This window comes from Plectropomus leopardus, chromosome 16, assembly GCF_008729295.1.
Source record: "Plectropomus leopardus isolate mb chromosome 16, YSFRI_Pleo_2.0, whole genome shotgun sequence".
NCBI lineage: Eukaryota > Metazoa > Chordata > Actinopteri > Perciformes > Serranidae > Plectropomus > Plectropomus leopardus.
The window spans coordinates 24,412,979-24,437,857 of NC_056478.1; the positions used below are offsets into that span (position 1 = coordinate 24,412,979).

A 24,879-nucleotide genomic window follows, 5' to 3' on the forward strand; every position below is an offset into this window, starting at 1 on the left:
TTTCTACTAAGCTCTTGCTTTTTTTTTTATTTCTGGGTAATTTCTCTTTAGTTGCTCATTGTCTTCTTCCCACGGAGATATCAAGCCAGTTTGCTCAGGTTTCAAGGGGTTAGGACATATAAGTGTATCTGCAGAGTTCAGTGAGCTCACAGTCACAGCTTTCATATTAACTTTTAATCAAAACATGTCCTGTTCGCTTTCTCAACATCTTTTTGTCAGTTTTTACAGTTTACCTGTTGACAAACATCGCCCTCCTTTGACTCACATCTGTAAAAGCATGTCCCACTGATGGATGTTAAATCTAAACATTGGTAAATAAATGTTTGACCACTTTATTTCTTTTAATATAATGAAAAGACCTTGCAATAAAAGATGCACTGAAATTTAAATTAAAACCCTGTATGTCTTATCTAAAGATTTCTTAAGAGCCTCGTGGTTTTTTGGGGGGGATTTTTTTTAAGTAGCCCCAGTTGTCTGCTAAAATGTCTTCTCTTCCTTTTTAATATTTTGGCATCTTGATTAAAAAAAATTGAAATAAGAGCATTGTTTGACTGTGTCTAACTTTTTTTATCAGTATAACCTCTCGCCTTCCCTCATGTGACCTTTAAACCTTCAGTTTTCACTGCGTCCTGTATACGTTAGATGTTTCCTTCTTGTCCTCGCCTTGAAAACATTAACAGCCAAATCTCTCAGCCTCAGGATTCCTGTTGCAGGAGGGCTGAACCACAGTAACCGACCCTCAGTATTTACCCTGAGCCGGCCGCAGCGCTGCTCTGGACAATAGATGCAGATAAAGGTGCCTGAGGCTGGAACAATATATATTATTTTTTATTAAACACACAGTAGCTCAGGAAAAGGCCTGGTGGAGTTAATGCAGCTCAACAGCCATAAAAGCACTCTGGAAAATAAAAACTCAAATTCTACTGTAGGAAATAACCCTTAAAATGATACAGTTATCCATATTTTTAAATTATTTGTGTATTAATTTATTGTAAGGTTATACAACTGTGCTACACATAAAATGTTTATATTAAGTCAGATTAGTTAATTTATTTAGTTAAAAACAGTGTATTCATTGTTAAACATGTTTAAATGTTTGTGTGTTTCGGGATGTGTTAGTTACTTTGCAGTGTAATAGAATATGATAGTATATATTTACATTTACTCAAGTACTGTGCTTCCGTTTAAATTTGAGATACTTGTACTTTACTTGGGTATCTTCATTTTTGTTTTGTTTTTTAATACTTTTACTCTATTTTGGGGGCAAATATGACTGTTGTTACTAGTTTTATTTGATATCTTTACATTGCATCACTAAATCATATTAATAATGCAGAATATAATCAGCCAATAAACTGTGATTTTTTTTTTAAATTATAGAATAAACTACCCAGCAGCAAAGTAAATAAAATTAACCCCACCTTTACAAGCTGCAACATTAAAGGGATGAACACATTAATGCATCAATAATTATAATCCATTTATGCAATATAGCCTATGTTTATGGGCCATTCTGCAAAATGAATACCCTAAAATAGTATATTCTGAGTATATTTTGATGCCAATCCTGTTTTTCAGAGGTTCAAAGACAAAAGGCCTAAATGGCAGTTTGGGTACTGCAGTATTTTGACCAGGAGATGGAGCCACAGAAGTATCAGACGAAACTCAATGGCCGGAACCAGGCAAAGATCGTGTATATCTGGAAAGCTGACCTGACGCTCTCTGAGGTAAAAATACAGATATCATGAGCATGACTCGTGCTCTTAAAAAGTACACCACTGCCCATATGTAGACCATAGTATCATCATATCTGCTATTTATTCATTTTATTGTTAGCTAGCTTAGTTTGTGTCCTATGCTGTCTTATCTTATTTAATTCAAAAAGTTAAGCATTTGTCAGCTTAATTAAGGCTTGGTTTTTGTTTGCTGACATTCAGCTAACACGAACCCAAATTCTAGTTAGCAGCAGCAGCAGCCTTGGCAGCCGTTTTTAAAAAAAATGAATACATAAAAAAATATATAAAATATCAAACTTGGGGCTAGTGTTAGCTGAGCCTGAGTGTTAGCTGAGTGTTAGCTTTCACTCTGATAGCTAGCTAGCTAAAAGTGACATTTTAGCATAAAAGTTATAAAAAAATAAATGAATAAAATGTCACTTCTTCATTGTTTCATCAAGCTGCATCACAAATAGTTTGCGGTGGATTTTATATAAACCTAGCTTAACCTAGCTTGTTGCGTTTGGTTCAGACTTGAGCTGTCCGTCCCCTGGAAAGCGGGTCAGAGTGAGACCTCTGTCCGCTCCTCCTCCCGCTGACAGCGGTCTGCTGGAGCTCGTCGCTGTGATAATCAGATCCGCATGAAGCTGGAGCTGCTCGGTTTGGACCTCTCCGTCTGTCCGGGCGAAAGTTTGAAGACAAACAAGTCAAGCATAAAAAGTTTGCTTCACTGCTTTACTTCTCCCCCCCCTCCAGCCCCGGTGGACCGAGACCAGAGGACTAACTGGGACGGTGTTTGTTGAGCTCACCGCTGGATGTGAGTTTAACGCACATTTTCCTTCTCGGTTTGTTCTCCGGTGAAGCGGAAAAACCGCCCTGTCCTCAGAGGTAAGACGTGATTTAGTTACACGCAGTTGTTGTAATATTTCATTATAATGTTTTAGTTTTGCGTTTATTGTTCCTCCTGAAAACGCAGCTGAGCAGCACGGAGAAACGTGACTAACGGTAGGCTACAGCAACATGGTGAAGCACAGCACCGTTTAAAGCTCACAGGGTTAAAAAGTCACACACACGTTTATTATGATGAATCAAATGGATTTGAATATTTGCTATTAGACAAAAAGGTGTAAACAGTTTTTACTGTAAAGAACTACAATAGAATTCAACATCTTAGGTCCAGGTGCTCCAGGTAAGCTCAGACTTGCTGTTTAAAATATAAAATGACACTTCTTCCTGTTTGTTTTAAGTAAAATAGTCCTAAAGGGTCTACAACCATCTTTTTTTGGGGTTATTTTTGGGTTGTTGTCAGCAAATGTTTTGCATGAGTTTCACAAATCCAAACTAACCATAATGCTGTAGTGTAAACTCTGCATGCTTTACTTTAGCGTAAAGCCTGCACATCTGACTGAATGCATGCACACATTTTGGATGATTATCTCTGTTTGTACAGTATTTTTCTTTGCACTTTATACTGTGAACTTTAGCACACACACTGCACAGCTCTTTTCATTTAAAAACGGATAGATTTACATTTTTACTGACAGTTTTTCTATTTTCTACTTATAAATCATGATTTTTTTTCAATACTTGTCTTTTTTTTTACTACTTATTTTTTTGTACCAGGGCTACACAGTTAATTGCAATTTTATTTTTATTAAAATTGCAGTATGGCCAATTTTTGATGAAAGTACAACAATTTATTATAAATTAATCATTGCGGTGCTTCAGAGATACCCTGGCCTAAAAATTATATTCTAGACTTAAAGGAACATGCTTGTTTGGTAAAAACCCCAGCATAATCATTTTTATGTTTTTTTCCTGTGACATTTAAGTGTGTAAATGACAATTCCCACAGAAATTGCAATTTATATCCTTATTGCAATATCTGTCAAAATAGTGGCAATATGATATTTATTGATTATTATTTTTTGCATATCATGCATCCCTTTTGTTCACCTTAACACTAAGGAAGATTCCTAGTATGTGAATGTCTGATTGACAATAGACCTGATTGAGACTCTTGGGCACTGTACTTGCTGTGATGTTTTACACTATTTGAAACTATACAATGATGCAAAGTGTGTAGTCTTGTGTGAAGTTGTGTGTAAGTGTGTGAGTGAGTGAGTGAGATGGAATATTTTTATCTTATAATGATCTTTAAGGTATTCCTTAAAGATGCAAGAACATACCATAACAAGTATAACATTTCTATTAAAACTGCACATATTTGGTAGATGGGGAGGGCTAAGCTTTTGGGAGAAGCTCTTTAATGTGCAATCTTTGATTTTCAACAGATGCTGCCAGTGAAACCAGCGAAGAGCAACTGCAGATCTGCCACTACTTGAAACACAATCCACAGTGTCACCCAGCAGGAGCCCTGAGGATTTAAAGTTGGAAGTTTCCAGGATCCTGAGCTTTCACTTCAGATTATTTACTGCGTTTCTACCTCAGAGATGCCCGTCAGTGAGCAGCAAGGTTTTTTGAAAGATTTTAATGGTGACAAATGTGAAAAGGGACAGAAAACGCTCGGCTGACGAACAAACAAACACATTTTTTGGATGACGTTCACCTTCGACGCCTTTTTCCTGCCAGGACGACATCACAGATAGCAAAGCCAATGTCGGCCGACAACAGCCCGCCGCCACAGCTGGCCTCGCAGCGGTCTTTCCCTGTCCTCCCTCAGCATGCTGTCCCTCCCACCCCGTCGCCGTCCCCAAGCCCACCTTCCACCCTCTGCAGCCGGCTATCCAACGGCAGCCAGACGGCCCCCAGCCCCACAAACTCACGGGGATCCTCCATCCACGGAGTCTCTTTCCTGCTTCAGATCGGACTCACCAGGGAGACGGTCACCCTCGACCCCGGAGACCACTCGCTGTCTGCTGTCCGTGAGCTCGTCTGCTCCATAGTGGATCAAAAGGTACATTTTACACACTTTATTTTGCCTTCTCATCTGTGATGACACGGGATACTTGTTTATGTGCACTACACTTCAGCTGTGAGATTTTGTTTTTCATGCCACAAAAATACCCTGAAGACATTTTTGCCCCACATGAGAAAAAAAAATTGGAGATGATTTCTTGTAATTATGAGAGAAATTCTCCAAATTATGAGATCTTTATATTGTGCAATAAAGGTCTTGTAATGCTGGTGTAGATTTCGTGTAGGCATGGGATATAGTTTTCTTCTTTTCTCTGAGATCTGAAGTTTGAATAGAGAAACTTGTGGGTGTACCTTCACTAAATATTTGGTTTTAGATGCTTGGTGATGTAGTGGCTAGCTGTAAGATGTAGAGGTGAACTACTGTAGCTGGCGTGTTAACTGCTAACACACTAGCTTCATGGGATTATGTCTGTGCTGGTCGAAGCATCTCTCTGAGCCTTTTTCTGTTTTCTCTGTACTGAGATGTTTATTTCGTCTTTGGCAATTTATTTTCAGGATTATACATCATAAAATGTAATGAAAAAGCACTGGAGTTGGAAAAATGCATTTAACATGGGGCACTTAAGTGACAGTAACGTCACACAGTTTACTAAAGAGATGCATTTGTACTTTTGATTCATGTCCTCATAACTGTTTGTGAATCATTTTTCTTTGAGTACTTTATAGAGTCTAAATGGACCCATCTGAGTTTGGCATTTTGGCTGCTGCTGGAGGTAACATTTAGCAGACAGCCTGTCACTCAAAGCAGCCATGCCCTTAATCACGTGTAACGTGTAAAATGCAAACTGGTGTAAAATGCAAACTGGTAAATTCTATAAAAATGTACTCTCTGCACAGTGTGCTGAATGAAGAAAGTAGCGACTGAAACCAAAACCGATTTTTGTACCAGGCTTCAAACATATTTTTTCTGCTGTAAGTTGGACAGTTTAACAATGGTGTTCATGGAGGCTTACTCACTTTTGGAAACAGCCTTTTAGGCTGATCGAGGAACTTTGTTTTTGGCACTTCGGCGTCGGCTTCATTTTTTAGCCCCAGAAGTTGCTGCCTCGGTGTGACACACAGCTAAAGCTAGAATAGCCTCCTCTGTTTCGTACTCTCAAAACTCAGGGCTGTCAAGACTGCCTGTTATTTGTGAATGGCCCTAACTTTTGTCAAAATTCAGTATTACTTTGTGTCTTGAAATAATGAAAAAAGATTTCAGAATTATGAGAAAATGTCTTTTTTTTCCTTCTTTCTATTAACACACTTGTTTATTTTTAATATGTTTATCTGTTTAAATCAGATTCAAACTGACCGGTTGATTTTGTGTTGGACTCAGAGTTTTGTTAAACCTGGTCTAACTTTTCCTTCATGTAGTTCAGAGAGACGCTCTCAACTCCATTTTATCTCTCGTAATCTACTCTTTTTTTATGCCACTTACACTGAACACAACACCTGCATCTGAGTGTCATTCTCAGCACTCTACCAACACACGCGCGCACACACACGCACACACACGCACACACACGCACACACACGCACACACACACACGCACACACACACATGTTACAGCAAACCCAGTGGGTTCACCTGTTTAGCAGGGCATGATGACAGAGAGAGGAAAACGCATTGATGCTTCTCACAATAACTTTCGCTGTTGTTAATTTTCCAGTCTTACAGTGATTGTTTGATGGATGATGAATTAATTCACTGATTGATTATTGCGACTTGTTATCTAGTCAGTGTTTTATAAAATATACTTTACATACAGCTTTGTTGTCACATACTGTAGTTTCTTTGGTCACCTGAGGAAAAGTCTTTTTTAAAGGGAATTTCACTGTGTCAACGCGCTCCACTTCCTGTTTCACAGCTGTGCGTTTGGTTGGAGAAGCAGTAGGATGGTTGGTATGTTTCTTGTTGTGTATGATGAAGATAAAACTGTCTAATTGATTAATTTGACAGATTGAGAGATGTCATGGTACATCTATTTCACAGAACTGTCAGTTCAAGTGAAATTGTCTTCTGAGGGATGAACTTCATGAGAAGTTGAGAATTGCAGGGTTTCCTAGTGAATCTGTGTATTATGGTCCAGCATCTCATTGTTAATAAAGGAACTGCAACGCTCAGATGTGGTGGCTGCTGCTGGGCGAGCAGTGACATGATGGGACATCTGCATTTTGATCGGTTGTTGCGCATGAAACGGCTCAGCTCAATAAAGGCTGAAAATAATGTTTTGTTACTATTAATTAATCATGCAATTTTCAATTCAATTTAATTTATTTTATTGTTTTATTTTTATAAAACAATAACATGTAATATAATAATAATAATAATAATAATAATAATAATAATAATAATTTATGTATTATTATAATTGTTTGATCAGCAAAATGTCAAAAACAGTGAAAAATGTTGAAGGGGTCATCATCAAATGTCTAAAACTCAAATATATTCAATTAATAATGATATGAAACAGAGAAAGCAGTCAGTTCTCACTTTTGAGAAGCTGTAACCAGAGGATGTTTGGAGATTTTGTTGGAAAACTACCTTTCCAATCCAGTCAAAGAAGTACGGGACCACTGGTTTGGCGGAAATTATTATTTTCATTTTTGATTAATCTTCCCAATATTTTCATGTTTAATCATTAAGTCTGTCAAATGTCCAAAAATAAATGCAAAAAAATGCACGTGTATTCAAAGCCTTCGATGTCAAAAACCCAAAGACCTCTTCAGTTACTGTCATAAATGACAAATAAAAGCCAAAAATTCTCACATTTAAGAAGCTAGGACAAGAAAATGTTTAACATTTTTGCTTTGAAATATGACTGAAATGATAAATCAACTAAATTAGTAGTAATTTTTGTAGCTCTCTAATAATGTGTAGTTCAAGTATTGCAAGTATTGCATTTCTAATTGTTCTAGTGTTGTTTTCACGTAAAAAGAAAATTAACAAAAAATTCAATTGTTTATCATTTCATAGTGTGCTTTCTTTCAAAGATTACACATAATTCCAGTAAGCAGAAGTATAACATAACACAAAACAGATAAATAAAGTCCAAGTACTTCAAAAATGTAAATTAGTTACTTTTCACAGTTGCTGCTTTGTGCACAGATGATGTTTGGACATGGTGATATTACGCAGAGCAGAGATAGTGGGAACCTGGAGTAGGAGGTCACGGTGGAACTGGATTCCAGTATGGTTTGCCTACAAAATGACATCATCACTGGAATTTTCTTTTTCCTGCTTTTGTGTCCACATCATGGAGCTGCGAGGTTTGTCTGTGGGTGGCTGGAAGCTTCAGGTCGTGTTTGCTGCTGTTATGTCACCTCTATTAACATGTATGTGTGTGTGTGTTTGTGTGTGTGTGTAGCAAGAAGGGGGGGTCAGGAAGTAGGGAAGTTCCCCTCCCCTGTAGGTCGCCACACTGACCGCACACACCGTGCACATTCACACGCACAAGCACACAATGCTTAGCGAACAGTGAGAAATACTTTATAAGGTGAGAACATATCAGGACCGTGTGTCTGTCAGCTCCCCAAGTGGCACAAAATCAATGGATGCCACTTTACAGAGCTTCAGATTTTATGTTTTTGCCTTTAAACAGGTACAAACCTCACACAAAGTCATCCATTCTCTCTGAGCTTATTTGATTTTTTTACCTTTTTTTTTTAAGCCGTCAAACATCTCACACCTGGTAGAATAAAATTAAATGTTCATGCGAGATAAGATAGATTACAAAAAGTCATATATTTACAGGAGCAACTTTTGCAATTTATTTATTTTTTTACATTTTGATTTTCTACATCTACAAATTTGCACAATATCTACATTATTGTTCAAATCTTTAAAAAGTTTATTGATGTGTTTCGGATTTGTATTTGTTTTTTGGAAGTTGAAAATATAACATTTGTTAACATTTGTTTTCCTTTTGGATTAGGAAATAAATTAACCAATGCATGCTGTATTAATGTTTTGAAATGTGACTTTAGCTCAGATCCAAACTGTAAGCTCATCTCTCAAACTCTGTCGCTCTCCCTCTCAAAAAAAACCCCAACTTACTTATTAACAAAAATAACAATTTTAATTAAAGTCAAAATGGGGAAAAATACATAAAAATACAAGTAGCAAGTAGGGGTGGTACTCACCCCATGATATAATATTATCAAGATACATTATTCACAATACAATAAAATTGCCATATTAAACAATTTGTGATATGTTGAGTATTGCAATGACGTATATTTCAATATATATTGCCATTTTTTAAACATTTTTTCCACTATAAATTGTGTGAAATTGTATGTCCCCAAAGGAAAACTCTGCTGAATCTGATAAGATAAAGTAGATGTATGTGGTAGACTTAAAAAGTAATTGACTTTATTATTCCATTAGGCTACTGAAAGTTTAATTTGTAGTTGCAGTATTAATAATTTATTTATTAAAAATTTGGTGCCTGCCATCTGTGTATCGATAGAAAATTGCTTCACAAAATATTGCAATATTTTGTGAAGCAATTTTTCCCCATCCCTTGTAGCGACTTCTTGCAAATGTAACAAATGTGACAGAATGTACAAATAATCATAGTTTAAAAAGTTTTAGAATGTCTTAAACTATAGATCAATAAAACAAACAACACAAAGATACACATTATGAAACACATATAACATGTTCTCCATAGCCATCAGTTAAAACACGAAAACAGCATCATCTCCCTCCGTCGTCCCGGTGACGTGAGAGCTACCTGAGTCCTCTGCTCCACTGGTTTCCACGGTTACCAAGGCCAGACAGTGGCTCAGGTAGAGACATGAATGATGGTGGCAGAAGGAAAAAAAGAGAGATGCCAGTGTTGTTTGGATGCTCAACCCGCCTACAGAATTTCTGAGAAGAAAGATAAGTAGATATTTTTTATTTGTTCCCATGAGAAAATGCTTGCAGCAAAGTCACAAAGCCATTTCATCACAAAGTCAACAATATACACACTCAACAGATATCATAAAGGACATACTCGTAAACATAGTAGACATACACATACCAGGAGGAAGGGGACGGACCAGACCAGCTGCATGTCTTTTGTGAGCAGGTAGAAGTGGCCACAGTACATGGAGGATAAGCATGGACGTTTAAAGAGAACTGGATACGGTGTTTGAGGCTGGGCTCTGTTCATTCCTGTTGTAGTTGGACAGTTAGAAAAAAGACCCATAATGTTTAACAAAATTCAGGGAGCTTTCATAGATGCCCTTCCTCATCTTAAATGTGTTTGTTAACATCGCGGTGCCTGCAGAGCCCATAGGACATCCTGCAAATCTGCAAAAAGTCTTAAAAAGCACTGAACTCATGAATCTAAAAATAAGGCTTTGAATGGTATTAAACTGACGTTCATTAATCTTTCAAATGTCTCAAAAATGCGATGGCATGGAAAATAGGATTTGATTCTTTTTTTTTTCTGGTGTTGAAAATCGTAAAATAATTGGAAACATCTACTTTTTGTGAAATAATTTAATAAATATATTTTCTTCAGCTCGTCATGATGGGAATCCAAGCAGTGAAATCTCGTATGCAGATTGAGAAACACTAAATTGCTCAGAAAAATGTCCAGAAATACCAGATAATTCCCAATTCTGTTGGTAAACACTTTTATGATAATACAAAATCTCTATTGTCCTTCATGTATTCCAGTCTAGAGAGGGCAGAATACAATTGTCCTTACTCAGTTTTGTTTATAGAAAACTGGTCTTAAACTTAATTTCGAGTGGCATTAAAAAGTCTTAAAGTCTTAAATCTACCTTGCCTTAAGCTGCACGAACCCTGTCAAGACATTTGGCGGAGCCGCTAACTCCTGCTTTAGTGCCCTGCTAATTTGAACAGTATAAAATGATTAAATCACACAGCTCCTCTAAACTTGACATGTTATTCAGCCAAATGGACCAAATCCAGACAGTGAAAAGAGACAATTTACAGAGGCTGTGACACACTTTCTCAATATAAGTCAATAGGAAAACTAATTTGAGGCCTCATGCCATCATGTGATGGACCTGGATGTTGTAATTCTACATTTAGCCACATTATAAGATTGTCTTTAGGTCCCAGTGCTGTTCCAGGGGCTTGGGATAAGGTGTCGGTGCATTTCCTGTTTAAAAATGTGTTGGCTTGTAGAACAAAGAAGCTCTGCTCATATGTGTATGAAAAACATAAGCTATGTATTTTAATTTTAACATTATTTATTTTCATATTTGCTCAGTCAGATTGTATTTCCATTTTATTATTTATTTTTTGGTTAAGTCATAAATAGAGGTAAACATAGCTTTTGTCAATAAGAAAGAAATCCTTTTGTCCATGAGCTGAGATGAAATAGTGTAAATAAATGCATAAAAAGGAAAAGTTAAACCCACATTTTTCAGGTTAAAGTTGAATGATTGTTTGGTGTGGATCAGTATTTAATGGAGCGTTGGGGTTTTTCAGCTGAAAGCGTCCGCTAGCATGTACCTGGCATCTCGCTGGATTTGCAGGGACACACAGTAAATAGGATTTATGTTTCTCCATGTTTCTCTCACCCTCTCTCATTGATTTACTAAATAACTACCTGGGTCGGTATGTTTAAAACACCTAAGTAATGTTCTTAAAAAACTGTCCTTAACTTGAGACTTATGAGTTAAAACACTCTTCATTTAAGGAAAGTCTGGAGCTTAATATAAAGAAGTTAAAAGTAACTTTTAGAGACATCTAAAAGCAAATCTTTAGATCTGACTGTGACTCCACACTACGTGTTGTAAAATAAGTTTACCACTGGAAATGGCCTCTTACTTTTGCTGAATCAGCCAATAGCAGGCCACAAAAGCTGGCGTGACATGGCAGCGTCATATCAGTAATCACAGCTTTATGTGTAACATGTTTGCTAACGGACAGGAGTTTAATGGGTTTAATTTTTACCATCTTAGTTTAGCATGTAGCGTGTGAGCATCGGACCTTATTTCCAACAATAAAAGCAATATTATGTAATTTTTTGTGACGCACTTAGAGCTGATATTTATGTCTGAGAGGCTGATACATATCAACCCCGCTCACTATGAGATTAAAACGTCTTTTAAATGAGTTGGGAAATGGATAAAATCAATTATTTATAAGCTGTTTTTTTTACACAGCACAGCCTTGGTGTGCTTTTTTAAATATTATTTATTTATTATTATATTTGACTAATAATTGAATTCCTCATACTTCCACATTTTTATTTTCTCTCAGTGTGTATAATGAGTATAAAGTCTATATACTCGCAAGGCTGTTTTTTCAAAAGTTCAGAAAAGATGAAATTTTAACAGTCGTCTTTAGTGCAACAAATATAAAGTAATCTGTCAAGAAAAGTGAAAAACAAAGAATGGTGATAAAAGTGTTTCAACCACAGTTGAAAGCAATAAAGATATGTGAAACTGGATTATATATGAATCAAGCAAAAATATGATGCCAACTGGAAGACAGTGGGTGACGGTGCGTGCTAGCAGGTGGTGTTGTGGGGTTTTATAGTGATTTGCTGTGAAGTGAGGAGGATAAATCTGGTTATTTATTTTCTTTTATGTAAGAAGTTGAATTAACAACCATTAACAGTGCCCGGCTCTCACTCTCTGTCTTTTAACTTTTTAAATCCCAGCTTATCTTTTCCATTTGTCACCTCATTATGACAAACAATTCTCATAAAAGCACCAAGTTTCCCGTTGATCCTGCCCATCACACACGGCTGCAGTCTGAAACCAAATCATGTGATACTATCACTTTTAACTCTTCATGTTCTGAGTCCCGCCCTCACTCCTCGGCACTGTCCAGGATCACATTATGGGTGAATGAGACCTTTGACTTTAACTCTTAACTAGAACAATTCACATAATAATTGATTGAAATATAAAATTCTTCAGTTGCTGCTTTCAGTGTCAACAACAGGGTATTGTTTGTATGTTGACAGTTGGTTACCAAAAGGAAAACTATAGTTTCTTTTATACATCAGGAATTCTAAATATGGTTTTCTACAAAACTCTTTTTTTTGTCATTTAACAAAAGATGCCAAAGTTCTTAAATATTAAATAATCTTTAAACACAAGCAGCTGAATATGAAATTTGCCGAAACAAACATAAAGTGGCAAAATTTTGATGAGAATCAGTCACTATCTTGTCTAAGAATAAGTAAACGGGACTAGAAATTCAGTTCTAGCTCTCTGTATTGGAATGTTTTTGGTACTGCGTGCTACGGACACATTTCAGTTTGATCAAAATACTCTTGACTTTTGATAATCAGCCCTTGTCCCCCAAAATAAGTAAATAACATTAGATAAAACAGAAAGCCATTGCTATGTTTTCAGAGGCTCTTTTTCTTTTTAGTGATGCGTTGCTCGGTTTTTGTAGCCTTTTCAGCCTCCGATTCTGGGTGATTTTAAGTGAGCCGCTGCTTTTTCCAGTGACGCTTCAGTCACCAAGCTTGGGTGTTTTTTAGCGACTTGTTGTTTTGTTACTTTTAAGCCAGCAAATGTAGGTATTTAAGTGACCTGTCGCTGTGTTTCCGGTGTCTTTTCAGCCACCAAACGGGAGTGTTAGCCTGTGTTAGCGACTTGTTACTGTTTCCGGCAACTTTTAAGCCACTACACGTGGGTATTTTAGCAACCCATGCCTTTGTTTCCAGTCGGTTTTAAGCTACCAAATGAGTGTGTGTTTTGCTGTGTTTCCAGCGGCTTTTTAGACACAAAATGCAGGTGTGTTTTAGTGACCTGTGACTGTCCTTCCATCAGGCATTTTGCCATGAAAAAGCGGTTGATTTTTACAGAGACTTTGCTGTTTCCTGTGGCAATTTTGCCACCAAAAGTATTAAGTATTTTAAGCCAAAACATGGTCTTTTTCAAACCATCGCCAAGTGTTTTTTTGTCCAGCTAACATTTTGGCATGCGGCCCTTGAATGTCAAAATGTAAATGACCTCCTTCACCTGCTCTTACTGTACCTGTGGCTCTGATAAGAAGCAGGAAGTGGGTTTGTTTCCGTCTCACTGATGTTATCTGATCAGAAACAGGAAATAGGTCTGGGTCTTAATATTTACTTTGCTCCATGAGAGGAGTTGAATCTAACCCGGACATCTGACACTTATTTGCATCCACATTGTCAAATGGGGTGACATCATATTAACGGGTCACCAGGTGTGTCTGCTGTGTGACTTTAAAGGAGCATTAAGCCAGAATTTGAATGTCTCATGACCGTAATGAGCATTGAGAAAAGTATTTTTTTTGTGTGTGTGGAAACATTTCCGGAGTTTTCCCAACAAATCTGCTTCTTATCACCAAAAATCAGCTGTTGCATTAAGACATTGAGTTAAACTGAAACTTGGTTCAATTGTTAAACTTTCTCAAAGAAAAAAACACGCTTCTAACAGAACAGGAAGCGAATGACAAACTTTAACCTGAAAAGTAACTAAAGCTGTTACATAAATGTAGTGAAGTAAAAAGTGCAATATTTCCCTCTGAGATGTAGCGGAGGAGAAATAGCAATAACATAAAAGGTAAATACTTGAGTAAAGTACAAGTAGCTCAACTCTTTACCCAAGTGCAGCACTGTGTGTGTGTGTGTGTGTGTGTGTGTGTGTGTGTGTGTGTGTGTGTGTGTGTGTGTGTGTGTGTGTGTGCGTCAGGACTGGTGTTTTAGGTGGCTGTCTTCCTGTGGTTGACCATGTGACCATGTGACCTCTGAGGTCACAATGAGCAGGCGAGCTCGTCATTTCCTACATAAACAGCTCAGTCTGACCTCGCAGGCTTCAATTCTTACATTTTTTTTTCCTTTGAACCTAATTATTGTTATTGTTGTCTGTTTTTTTTAAAAAAATTACCTAACAAAAGCTTAATTTTCTAATTAAAAAATACTCCTTTATCGGTTTTCACTATAGTTAAATAATTTCCTTAATCATTAACTTCAATTAAATTTCTTGAATATATGTGTGTTTGAAATTAAAAACTTGTGAAATCATTTTGAAGTTTTAACAGTTACATTTACAGTCACATTTGAGTAAATCTGATTTGGAGGCTGAGAAAAAATAGTGTGACTTTTTGAACAAAATTATTTTTGACTGTATAGGACATTGTTTTCTGAGTCTTTGTTGGTGTATTCAAAAATATAAAAAAAGTTAAATGTTATATCAGGAAGGAAATATATTCACAATGTTTGTTAGACTGCAGAGAATAACACATCTTCATCGTTTGTAGAGAAACATCTTGTTCACAAATTACTAAAATGTATATAACGTTGGTATTTGTTTGACTAATTACTCCTCTACAGTAATAAAAACACATTTATGTAGTTAGTTTTGCTATAACTTTACATGTGTGTTTCCTGAGTTAGTGTCACACTTCTTGGGAATATGTTTTATTTCTCAGTTAAAGGTTGGATGAGTCTTTCAGTCCTTCAGCTGGAGTTTGCAGAGCATTTTTTTTTACGCTCTTCCTCTGTGGTTTTTCATGCAGAAGATGTGTTTTTTGTTTTGGTTCCCTGTTCTGGTGCTCTGGTTCAGTTGCTGGTTGCATGACTTTGTCATTGCAGCGATCTAAAGGAAAATATTTGTTCTTATTTTATTTTAGTTGACATTATCTCCGCCTTCATGTCACTGTAGAGCCACTAAATCAGATCTCTGTCACTAAACTTTATCAATCACACATCAAAGCTCAAACCAGTGCGGTCACATTTCTAAAATCACAGCCTCTATAACTCTGAGCTGCTGGAGTTTTTTTTGTCTGTGTGTCGCTGCTGAATGAATCCAGAGGAAAAACTGAGGTCACTTTATCGCTCATGTGCACACACACACACACATGCACACACATAGTGAGGTATCTGTGGAGGGAGGATGTTGTTGTGTTCACAGTGACAGATGTAGAACATAAAACACTTTGTGCGTGTGCGCACGTGTGTGTGTGTGTGTGTGTGTGTGTGTGCGTGTGCGTGTGCGCGCACATGTGTCTGTGTGCGTGTGTGTGTGTGTTTTGAGGGCAGTGATTTATTGTGCTTCTGTAACACTGAGGAGATAAACTCACGTCCTCTTGTGTATGAACAACAGGTAAACGAGGCACTAACATGGCTCTCCTCACTTACCTGATATTTTCTTAATGTAAAGGCATCTTGGTCCTTTGAGCCACACTAAAATATCCCAACAACTATTGAAGGATTGCCATTCAATTTTGTGCACACGTTCAGGTTCCCCAGAGGATGAATCCAACTGACTTTGGTGATCCTGTGACTTTATATATAATGCCATCATCAGGTCGAAGTTTTATTTAGTTCAGTGCTTTGGTTTCTGATCAGATACCTGCAGAACTAATAACATAGCCATCAGCCTAAAATGTACCTTGTGTAGCAGTTATTGGCATGCTAACACGCTAAACTAACATTTATTTATTTTAGAATGCTCCAGTACTTGTAGAAAAAAAAACCCTCAATAATAGGAAGGTAAATTGGCCACCAATGGAAAACGAGTGCTGTTTGAAAGTCACTTATTGAACAACCAGGCCTCAATTAGCTTATTAAACCATATATTTAAAAAAGAAATAGGGATGCACGATATTTGAACTTCTACATTGGCCATGTGATGCCCTGTTACTGTGTGTGTGTGTGTGTGTGTGTGTGTGTGTGTGTGTGTGTGTGTGTGTGTGTGTGTGTGTGTGTGTGTGTGTGTGTGTGCAGGCTGACTTCCATTAACGGTTTCCCTGGTGCTCATGCAGCAAGTCTCATGATAGACAGAGGCGAGGAGGCGCTGAGTTAAGCAATATCCTAAATGAAACTCTACAATAAAACAAGATTTTACCCATTTGAAATAGTAAAAAATAAATATAAAAGTCATGTTACTCGAATACTGACGTTGAAACGAGTACTCAAGTACTTATGCCCATCCCTAGTTAGCATTTTCCATTCTACAGTGCAGTCACTTGTCTCATTTTGTCGTTTTTGAGAAGATAGAACCTAATTTCCACAAAATTCTTTAAACAATTTCATTTTTATTGAAAACGTGTTGAAATATTCTTAAGGCGCTGGCTGATTTTTTACTAATTATAATGAAATAAGGTTTTTAGAGAGAGTTTTAGAGAGACTTTTTTCGGTGGTGTAGTTCAATTTAAGTTTCAAATAAATCAGTGCTTTTTGGGACAGAAATTACTTATAGAAGGGAAGAAGTTAAGTATTAGCAGGGTATAAATCAAATCAGTCTTGAGTGCAATAATGACTTCACTGAGAGAGAAATGTGACATCTTACTCTGTCCTAAGATTCACAGCTGATCTAACAGCAGATTAACTAGATTGCCAGTTATAATTAAACACAGAATAAAGAGGTCAAAGGTCACGCTGATGGCTTGTGAGGACAGTGAAAGGGGTACCAAGAAACAGCAAATAAAACAGAACAGACGCTTTTTTAATACAAAGTGAGTCACTGTCTGCAGAATACACACTTAAATGAACCTTTTTCTCATTTATGGCTTTCAGCACTAATTCAGTCCTTTTAACAAGTGTATGTATGAAACTCCCACGCACTCTCAACACTGGTAACCTTGACCCAGTCAGCGCTGCTTCCTGTTGTTTCCTGAGCGAGGTGACGGAGCGAGTGGAAACAGGGAAATCAGACGCACACGGCTGTTTACCCTCATATTTCCCATCAGTCCCTTTTAGCATCGTCCCTCCAGGCTGATTGCACGCGTATGTCGAAAGAGTTGAAGAGTTTTATTGGAGCTAAAAGGCTGTTAGCGTTCTGCAGCGGAAGACAGCAGCTGGTTTATCTGTTTGTGCTATTCTCATGGCTGCTGGTTCGGATGGCTTTATAACCTGCAGCGAGATGTGAGAGGATATATAAAAGCATGAGCTGCTGTTTGTATAAATAAATGTCCGGAATTTGAAACTTTTAATAATAATCGATCAGATTCAACTCAGTTGTCACTACAGAGCACAAGAAGCGTACTGAAACAACAAAATGCAAATAACCTGAAGTGCAAAGAGCAGTGAAGTACAGAATAATGTGATGGAAAAATATAATGTGAAGAAAAATAGTAAAGGGTACATATAAATATGCTAAGACACATAGAGTATGAACATGTGTTGCAGTTATAGCAAAAATATATAGTGCAGGTATAAGTAAATAAGTACAGTAATGGCAGTAGTAAAACAACAGATTAAACTGCTGCAGGTATGAGAGATGTAATAATAGAAATGATCTCAAATCAACTTTATATTAAAGCATGTTTTCTTAGGACTGTTTTTAAATAGTATTAACTGTTTTGTCATCTCATATATATATATATATATATATATATATATATATATTAAAATAGTAACTAATTAATTCAAGGTTTCCTACATGTGCAACAGAGGCATAGCATTAAGTCTAAAAAAAAAAAGAGCAGACGTGCTAAATTGCAGAGTAAATTCTGTATACTTAATAAAAGAGGCTACCGTTGAGAACATTGAATGGTAAATGGACCTGCACTTGTACAGCCCTTTTCTATTCATTTTTGACCACTCAGAGTCCCATCACACTCTGAGTCACATTCACACTGTCACATAGTCATACACACATTCATACACTGGTGACCGAGGCTCCTGTTCAAGGTGCCACTTGCTACTCAGTAACCAGTCACATGCACTCACACACCGATGGATCAGTCACCAGGAGCAATTTTTGGGTTCAGCATCTTCAGCATGTTGACTGGAAGAGCCACCAGCCTTCCTATTAGTGGACAACCAGCTCTTCTCCGAGCCACAGCCTGTCAACTGATAACTAAACTGACAGCAAAAGAACGTGACAGTGACTGATCGATCACCTCTGGAGTTTAAACGATTAGTTGATTGTTTGATTCCATGTTTAATAGAAAATGATTCTGGGACTGTTTTGATAATCAATTACTCATTTAAGTCATTAAAAAAAAAAAAAAACGATGCCAAAGATGTCCCAAATGATCCAGCCTCCCATTTTTTAAGATTTGCTGCTCATAGTAAACTTTTAGAAATTTTGACATTTTTCACTATTTTCTGATATTTTAGAGCAAAAAAAGCAATCCATTAATTGAAAAAATAATCTGCAAATGAATCATTAGTTGCAGGCCTTATCACATTGTGCATTTGTTTATTAAACGGAGCTGAACGCTGCTGTTTGATCCCCTCCAGACATGTAAACGGATATATAGGATATACAAGATTATCTGTTTGGCAGGTGATTCACAGACGTTGGGTGTGGCATTTGAATGTTTGTACCAAAATAGTCACATATTAAACCATGCTGCGAGTCCCTGCCACACTTTGGTGACATTTAGGGGTGCACAGCTCTGCTGCTCCTGAGCTGCTCGTACGCTCTGTATGTGTCACACGCGCACTAACAATGCAACGAAACCTGACCGTCTCGAGCGCTTCTAGTTTTGTGACCATATGAGGCATCAGCTGATCCGCTAAACTAGCACTTGCTGCTGCTGATCTGCTGTTAGCAAGAGTTGCACACATACTTATGCAGTTTAGAAAATATTAACACAGAGGCTCTGTTTATTATGAATTGGACCAAGACGGCAAACTTCTCTCATAGTAACAACGTCGGCGCATTGGCTCCACTTCTGCCATTCTTACCCCATCACATAAAAGCCTCAGATATATACAAGGCATCACTAAACTTATTCACATTCAGAGGCCGTGGTGATGAGCTGTTTTAATATAAATTTGAATAATTAAATAAGATTTTGCTCTGTCCTCTTCTGTAAGGTCTGTATTCAACATAATACACCATTATCTCAGTGAAATATAATGAAACAAAATACATACATGAAACAAAAACGGCAATTTACTATTTTGTCTGGGAAAAAATATGCTTGGCTTGTGGATTTTTTCATCTTCCTGCCACCTGGGCTGGTGAGTCAAAATAGTTCATGTTGGACACTGGCGCCACCATTTACATAATGTTTATTGTTTAGCGGTGTGGATGCTCCCATGGTTACAGTTACAGTTATCATTCTTGGTGTTGGTAGCCCTTTAATCTTCATATCACCCTGATCGGACCACAAGAATATTTTCTTTTGTTCTGCTTGATTTCATCGCATACCTGAAGTGTTTGAAAGTGATTCAAGAAATGTGCTCAAAGTAAAAAAGCATGAATCATGTTTAACATGAACTTTGTGTGAAGCACTTGTGTTTTAAGTGTGTGTTTGTGGATGGATGTTGAGGGTGCTGTTGTCCCTTTTAGAACCCGGATTACTGGTCTCCATGAACACTTAGTCTCTCTGATGACATGAGTGCTGCACAGATTAAGAGGTGATGGATATCCCCCCACCACGGCTTGACAAAAACATGGCCTAAAGGTACAGACAAGTTAGAGACCCTGCTGCAGACTTTAACGTCTGCAGCAGGGTCAAAGGTGGCGGCAAGGCCTGAAGGCTTTGGCCTCTGTGACCCTGACAACTAGAAGTAAACTGTGGGGTCGTCAGAAATGTGGCATTAGTTCAATGAATGAGTCAGAAGAGGTAGAGAATGTGAAAGGGATTGTGTGTGTGTGTGTGTGTGTGTGTGTGTGTGTGTGTGTGTGTGTGTGTGTGTGTGTGTGTGTGTGTGTGTGTGTGTGTGTGTGTGTGTGTGTGTGTGTGTGTGTGTGTGTGTGTGTAGAGGTTAAGCCTGGTTAATGGAGGATTAACCATAAAGAGAGGATCAGTGTGTATTAAACACATACTCTTGTCCATTAACTGGACTCTTGCTGTGTTCCTCTGCTCACCTCAGGGAATGCAGCAGCTGACAACTGACTCTAACTCGAAGCCCGAATGCATCGACATGGCAGCTGAACAGAAGTGTTTTCACTTTTGGCTCAGGCCTCACCCAGTCCTTGCGAAAGATGTTTTTTTCAGCTTTCCGCTAAGTCCTGGTTTTATAGCTGCTGTAGAATGAGAGGAGAGACGTAGAACAGTTTGTCCCCATGCATGTTCTTTATTTATTCATTTGTTTTTTAATCATTAAAAAAAGACAAAAAGAGATGGTTTTGTATTTAAGAAACAGGACAACATCTTTCAAATATTTAATACATAAGGGATTAAGGATAAGATGGCAAAATTATGCCACAGGCAAGACAATTAGAAAGAGATACTATACAACCACAAAGAGACGGACAACAACCACAGAGAAAGGCAGAATGACGACAACAAGATGCAAAAACTGGTACAAAACAATCACAAAGAAACAAAATAACCACGGAGAGACTCAAAATAACCAGAAAAAGATTTTACATGACCACAAAGAGAAACAAAAACATCCACAAAGAGAAGCAGAGGGACCACAAAGACACGCTAAAACGGACACATACAAATGAATAACGACCACAGAGAGATGTTACGCAATCACAGAGAAACACAAAACGACCAAAGGAAACACAAAGTGACACAAAAAACGACCATAAAGAGACAGAAAACAAACTCAAAGAGACACAAAACTACTAAAAAAAAGAGAAAAAAAAACATACACAAAGAGACGCTATATTACCACAACAAGTCACAAAATGACCACAGAGACACAAAACCACCATAATGAAGCATAAAAAAAACACAGAGACAAAACGACCAATGACAGACACAACCACAAAGAGTCACAAAATTACCATGGAGAGACCCAAAACAAATAAAAAGAGAAATAAAATGGGAACAAAGAGACACTAAATTACGTCAAAGATACGCAAAATGACCACAAAGAGATTTTAAATATCCACAGAGAGACACGGCGGCATCGTTGTTACCACATCACATCACTCGTAAACACAGCCATGTGGTTTGTTGTCGATCGGTATCTCTTTCTGTTTGGGCGTCTTGCTTGAACTAGGACAGGAGGGGAGCTTTTAATGTTTGTGCTGGGGGGTCCATTGTCTCATAATCCATTAATGAGCTTAAGTTTGAAGGATGATGTCATCACAGGTCGGCAGGACTGCGGAGAGAACGCCTCCAGAACAGAAACAACAGAGTCGCTGCTCCCGCTCTTTCCTTTCGGATCAGAGTGTTCCCACTGTTTCCGCCTGTCAGTCCCTATTTGTTTGAGCGGTGGTGTGTAGCCACGTGGCTAATGACTGCAGGGTGTCAGTAACATGACCTCAGCCATAATTCATGACGGACATTCTTTGTGTGTGTGTGTGTGTGTGTGTGTGTGTGTGTGTGTGTGTGTGTGTGTGTGTGTGTGTGTGTGTGTGTGTGTCTGTGGTAGGTCTGATGCCTGTGCAGCTTCTGCATCATCACCTGTCGGTTGGGTTTCCTGCTGTCAGTGTTGCGCTGCAGGATCCATGCAGCATGCTACCCACACCCTGCTAACATCCTGCTAACACACACAGCCGCTCAGGGCAGGAAGCAGCTTCACCTGCCTGTCTGTCTGCAGGCTGCAGAGACCGCTGAACCCCAAATCCAGTATGCACATTTTACCATAGCAACATACGCCATTCACCACGCACCGAGTACACACGCACATTTATTTAGACTTTTTAGTCTACAAATATAGTTACAAAGTATTTTTGTTCTCATTTATTGATGGTCAATTTAAACAAAACAGTATGAGATTTAATATTTTCTCAAACATACTGGGAGTTAAATCAGATTATATGAATGAAATCTTACCGTGACCTTTCCATAAGCACCACACAGATTTAACTGAGACTTAACAGTACTATGCAAAAGTCTGAGGCCACTATAGATTTGTTCCGTAGTGCTCAGTGATCACTAATATTGCCCCTTTTACCTGGGTAGCAAAGGGAAATGAGTTAACTCTTGCACACTTTTTTTGTGATCACTTTTTGTCCTTTTATTAACATCCATAGTACAGCATATCCTTTATTAGTGAACAGGTCATTCTTAGAAAGGGTGATAACAATACATACGGTCAGTGTCAACAAGACAAAACAACGGAAATAAGACGAAATAACTCTTTCACACTTGACAGTCTCTTCTTCCATAACTAACATTATATTTTAAGTTTTCTAAATATTTAGAGTAGACACAGAGATGTGACTCTTCGTCAGTGTGAATAGCAGAAAAGTTGCAACAGAAAGAGAGAGAGAGCATTACTCCTGACAGGGACAGTGACCCGAGCTTGAACCTACCGTCACATGGTTTTAAAGTTCTTCATAAAGAGATCCAGCTGCTGGGAAACCTTCATGATTTGGGAAGAAAAACCTGAGCAGCCTTGGGCGTTTTAACCAGAAAATCAGAAGCTGTAAATGGTGGTTAGTTGCTGCAGTGGAAACAGATTCAGCTGCCACAGTAAAAAAAAGATCACCACAGTTTTACTGCTGCTAGTTTCCCAGCTTGGTATTTCTCTTAATGTGTTTCATCTCACATCATGTGTTCCTCATAAGAAAATGTTAGGTAATGGTTGATGATATTTGGTGATATCTTCATCATCTATTCTCAGAAAACGAATGCTTTTGATTTTATTGAACTCTTGAACCTTTCTACTTATGCCACAGTATTTTTTTTTCACATGTGCAATCTGAATAGTTTGGAGAATTTTGCATGTTCCTCTAGATGTTTTACAGCTTCTTTTTCAATTTTACCTGAGTATCACTTACTTTTAACCCCCTAAAGCATGAAACATGAAATAATAGCTAGAAAATTTTAATAAAAAAAAATCATGTGTTTATGGTCCTTGTAAAATAATAATAATAATAATAATAATAATAATAATAATAATAATAATAATAATATATAATAATAATAATAATAATAATGTATATATGTATATATGTGTATATATATATATATATATATAGTATATATGTTTTGCATATATGGAAATCATTTTGTATCATTTGTTATGTCAGGTTTTTATGGTCACTAACTGCTTACAAAACAGTGTCTCTTTTTTTAGGAACAAATACATTTTTTGAAACATTTTCATTTTTTCTCCTAACAGAGGAACCTTTTGACCACCTTTTCAGCACGTTGCTTTGGGTTAAAAAAAAAAATGGTGTTAAGGGGTTAATTGTTATGGGTAAATTAGACCATTGTAGGAAATGTTGCAAAGCAATGATGAGGAATGTTTTATGGGAATATTGGATTTTTAAATAATTTCACATTAAAGTACTTTGACTTATCAGGTAATTAATTTAGTTTATTAACCAAAAATAAATCTGGTTATTTTATCTATGAACAGTCTTCAGCTGATTTATCTGAAAATTGACTTTATCACAATATGAATGGAGTTAATAACCTGCAATATATACATGACATGTTCACTATTGTTTTTTCTTCTATTTTGTCTCTCCTTATGATCACGGAGTACAAACACATCTTGTTGGTAGCCACACATTTTGTATTTAAGTTAAACACTTTTAACAACAGCAGATTTTAACAGAAGCAGCAACTTCATCGTGAGTCAACGTTAATCGCTAATCTCCTCCTCCTCGACTCCTTCTCCTCCTCAGTTCCCTGAGTGTGGATTTTTCGGGATGTACGACAAGATCCTGCTCTTCCGCCATGACCTGAACTCGGACAATATCTTGCAGCGCCTGACCTCAGCGGAGGAGATCCATGAAGGCGACCTGGTGGAGGTGGTGCTCTCTGGTAAGAAACTCTCATTTTTAAAGTCAATTAAGTGATACTGTTATCAGGAATACAGCAGCCTACGTACTGTCAGAACCTCATCTGCGTTCATCTTGGAGACAATATTTCGGGCTGATGTCTGAGCCAAGACTTCCTCTTCTGTACACAAGTCAATTTGCCTAATTTCTAACAACTGATATCTACATATGAATAAAGATACATTTTTAAAACGTTAACATAAAGCTAACTTGACGTCAGACAATAGCCATGTGTATTTTCAGACATATGTTTATTTTTGAAAATAACAAATAAAAGATCAAACTGTAATTTGCTCACAGGCCACCTGTCGATGAACGAGGGTGTATAAAGAGTAATGATGGAGGTCAGGGTGGTTATGTTGTTTCGAACCCAAAAAATCTGCAATTAATCAGCAATGTGTCTCCGTGTTTGATCACCACCTCTTTAAATCTTTATGTGGCCTGGTAGCTGCTGAGACTTTGAATTCGCCTGCCAGATTTAGGGTCCTTACTGTTTCATGGATCCAGACTATTTTGTGGCACAAAAGTAAGAATGAGAATGAAGATAACAAACTGAGACAAAGTAAAGAAGACTAAGAGCCTACTGCTTGTGGTTCTGTAAAGCAATGCAAAAAGATTATGTAAGCGTGTTATAATATACATATATACATGCTGGGGAACATGAATGTTTATACAAAAT

General features: G+C 37.4%; 1 protein-coding gene across 2 annotated transcripts in view; it reads left to right on the top strand.

Annotated features, from left to right (window-relative positions):
- The first annotated feature begins 2,265 nt into the window (after positions 1-2,265).
- LOC121955465 (serine/threonine-protein kinase D3-like) overlaps positions 2,266-24,879 on the top strand; it is a 48,269-nt gene continuing 25,655 nt past the window's right edge. For both annotated transcript variants that reach the window (XM_042503438.1, XM_042503439.1), the window contains exons 1-3: positions 2,266-2,603; positions 4,010-4,632; positions 24,045-24,183. In XM_042503438.1, the coding sequence (XP_042359372.1) occupies positions 4,333-4,632; positions 24,045-24,183 (439 nt within the window). In that variant the 5' untranslated portion in view covers positions 2,266-2,603; positions 4,010-4,332. The remainder of the gene's footprint in view (positions 2,604-4,009; positions 4,633-24,044; positions 24,184-24,879) is intronic.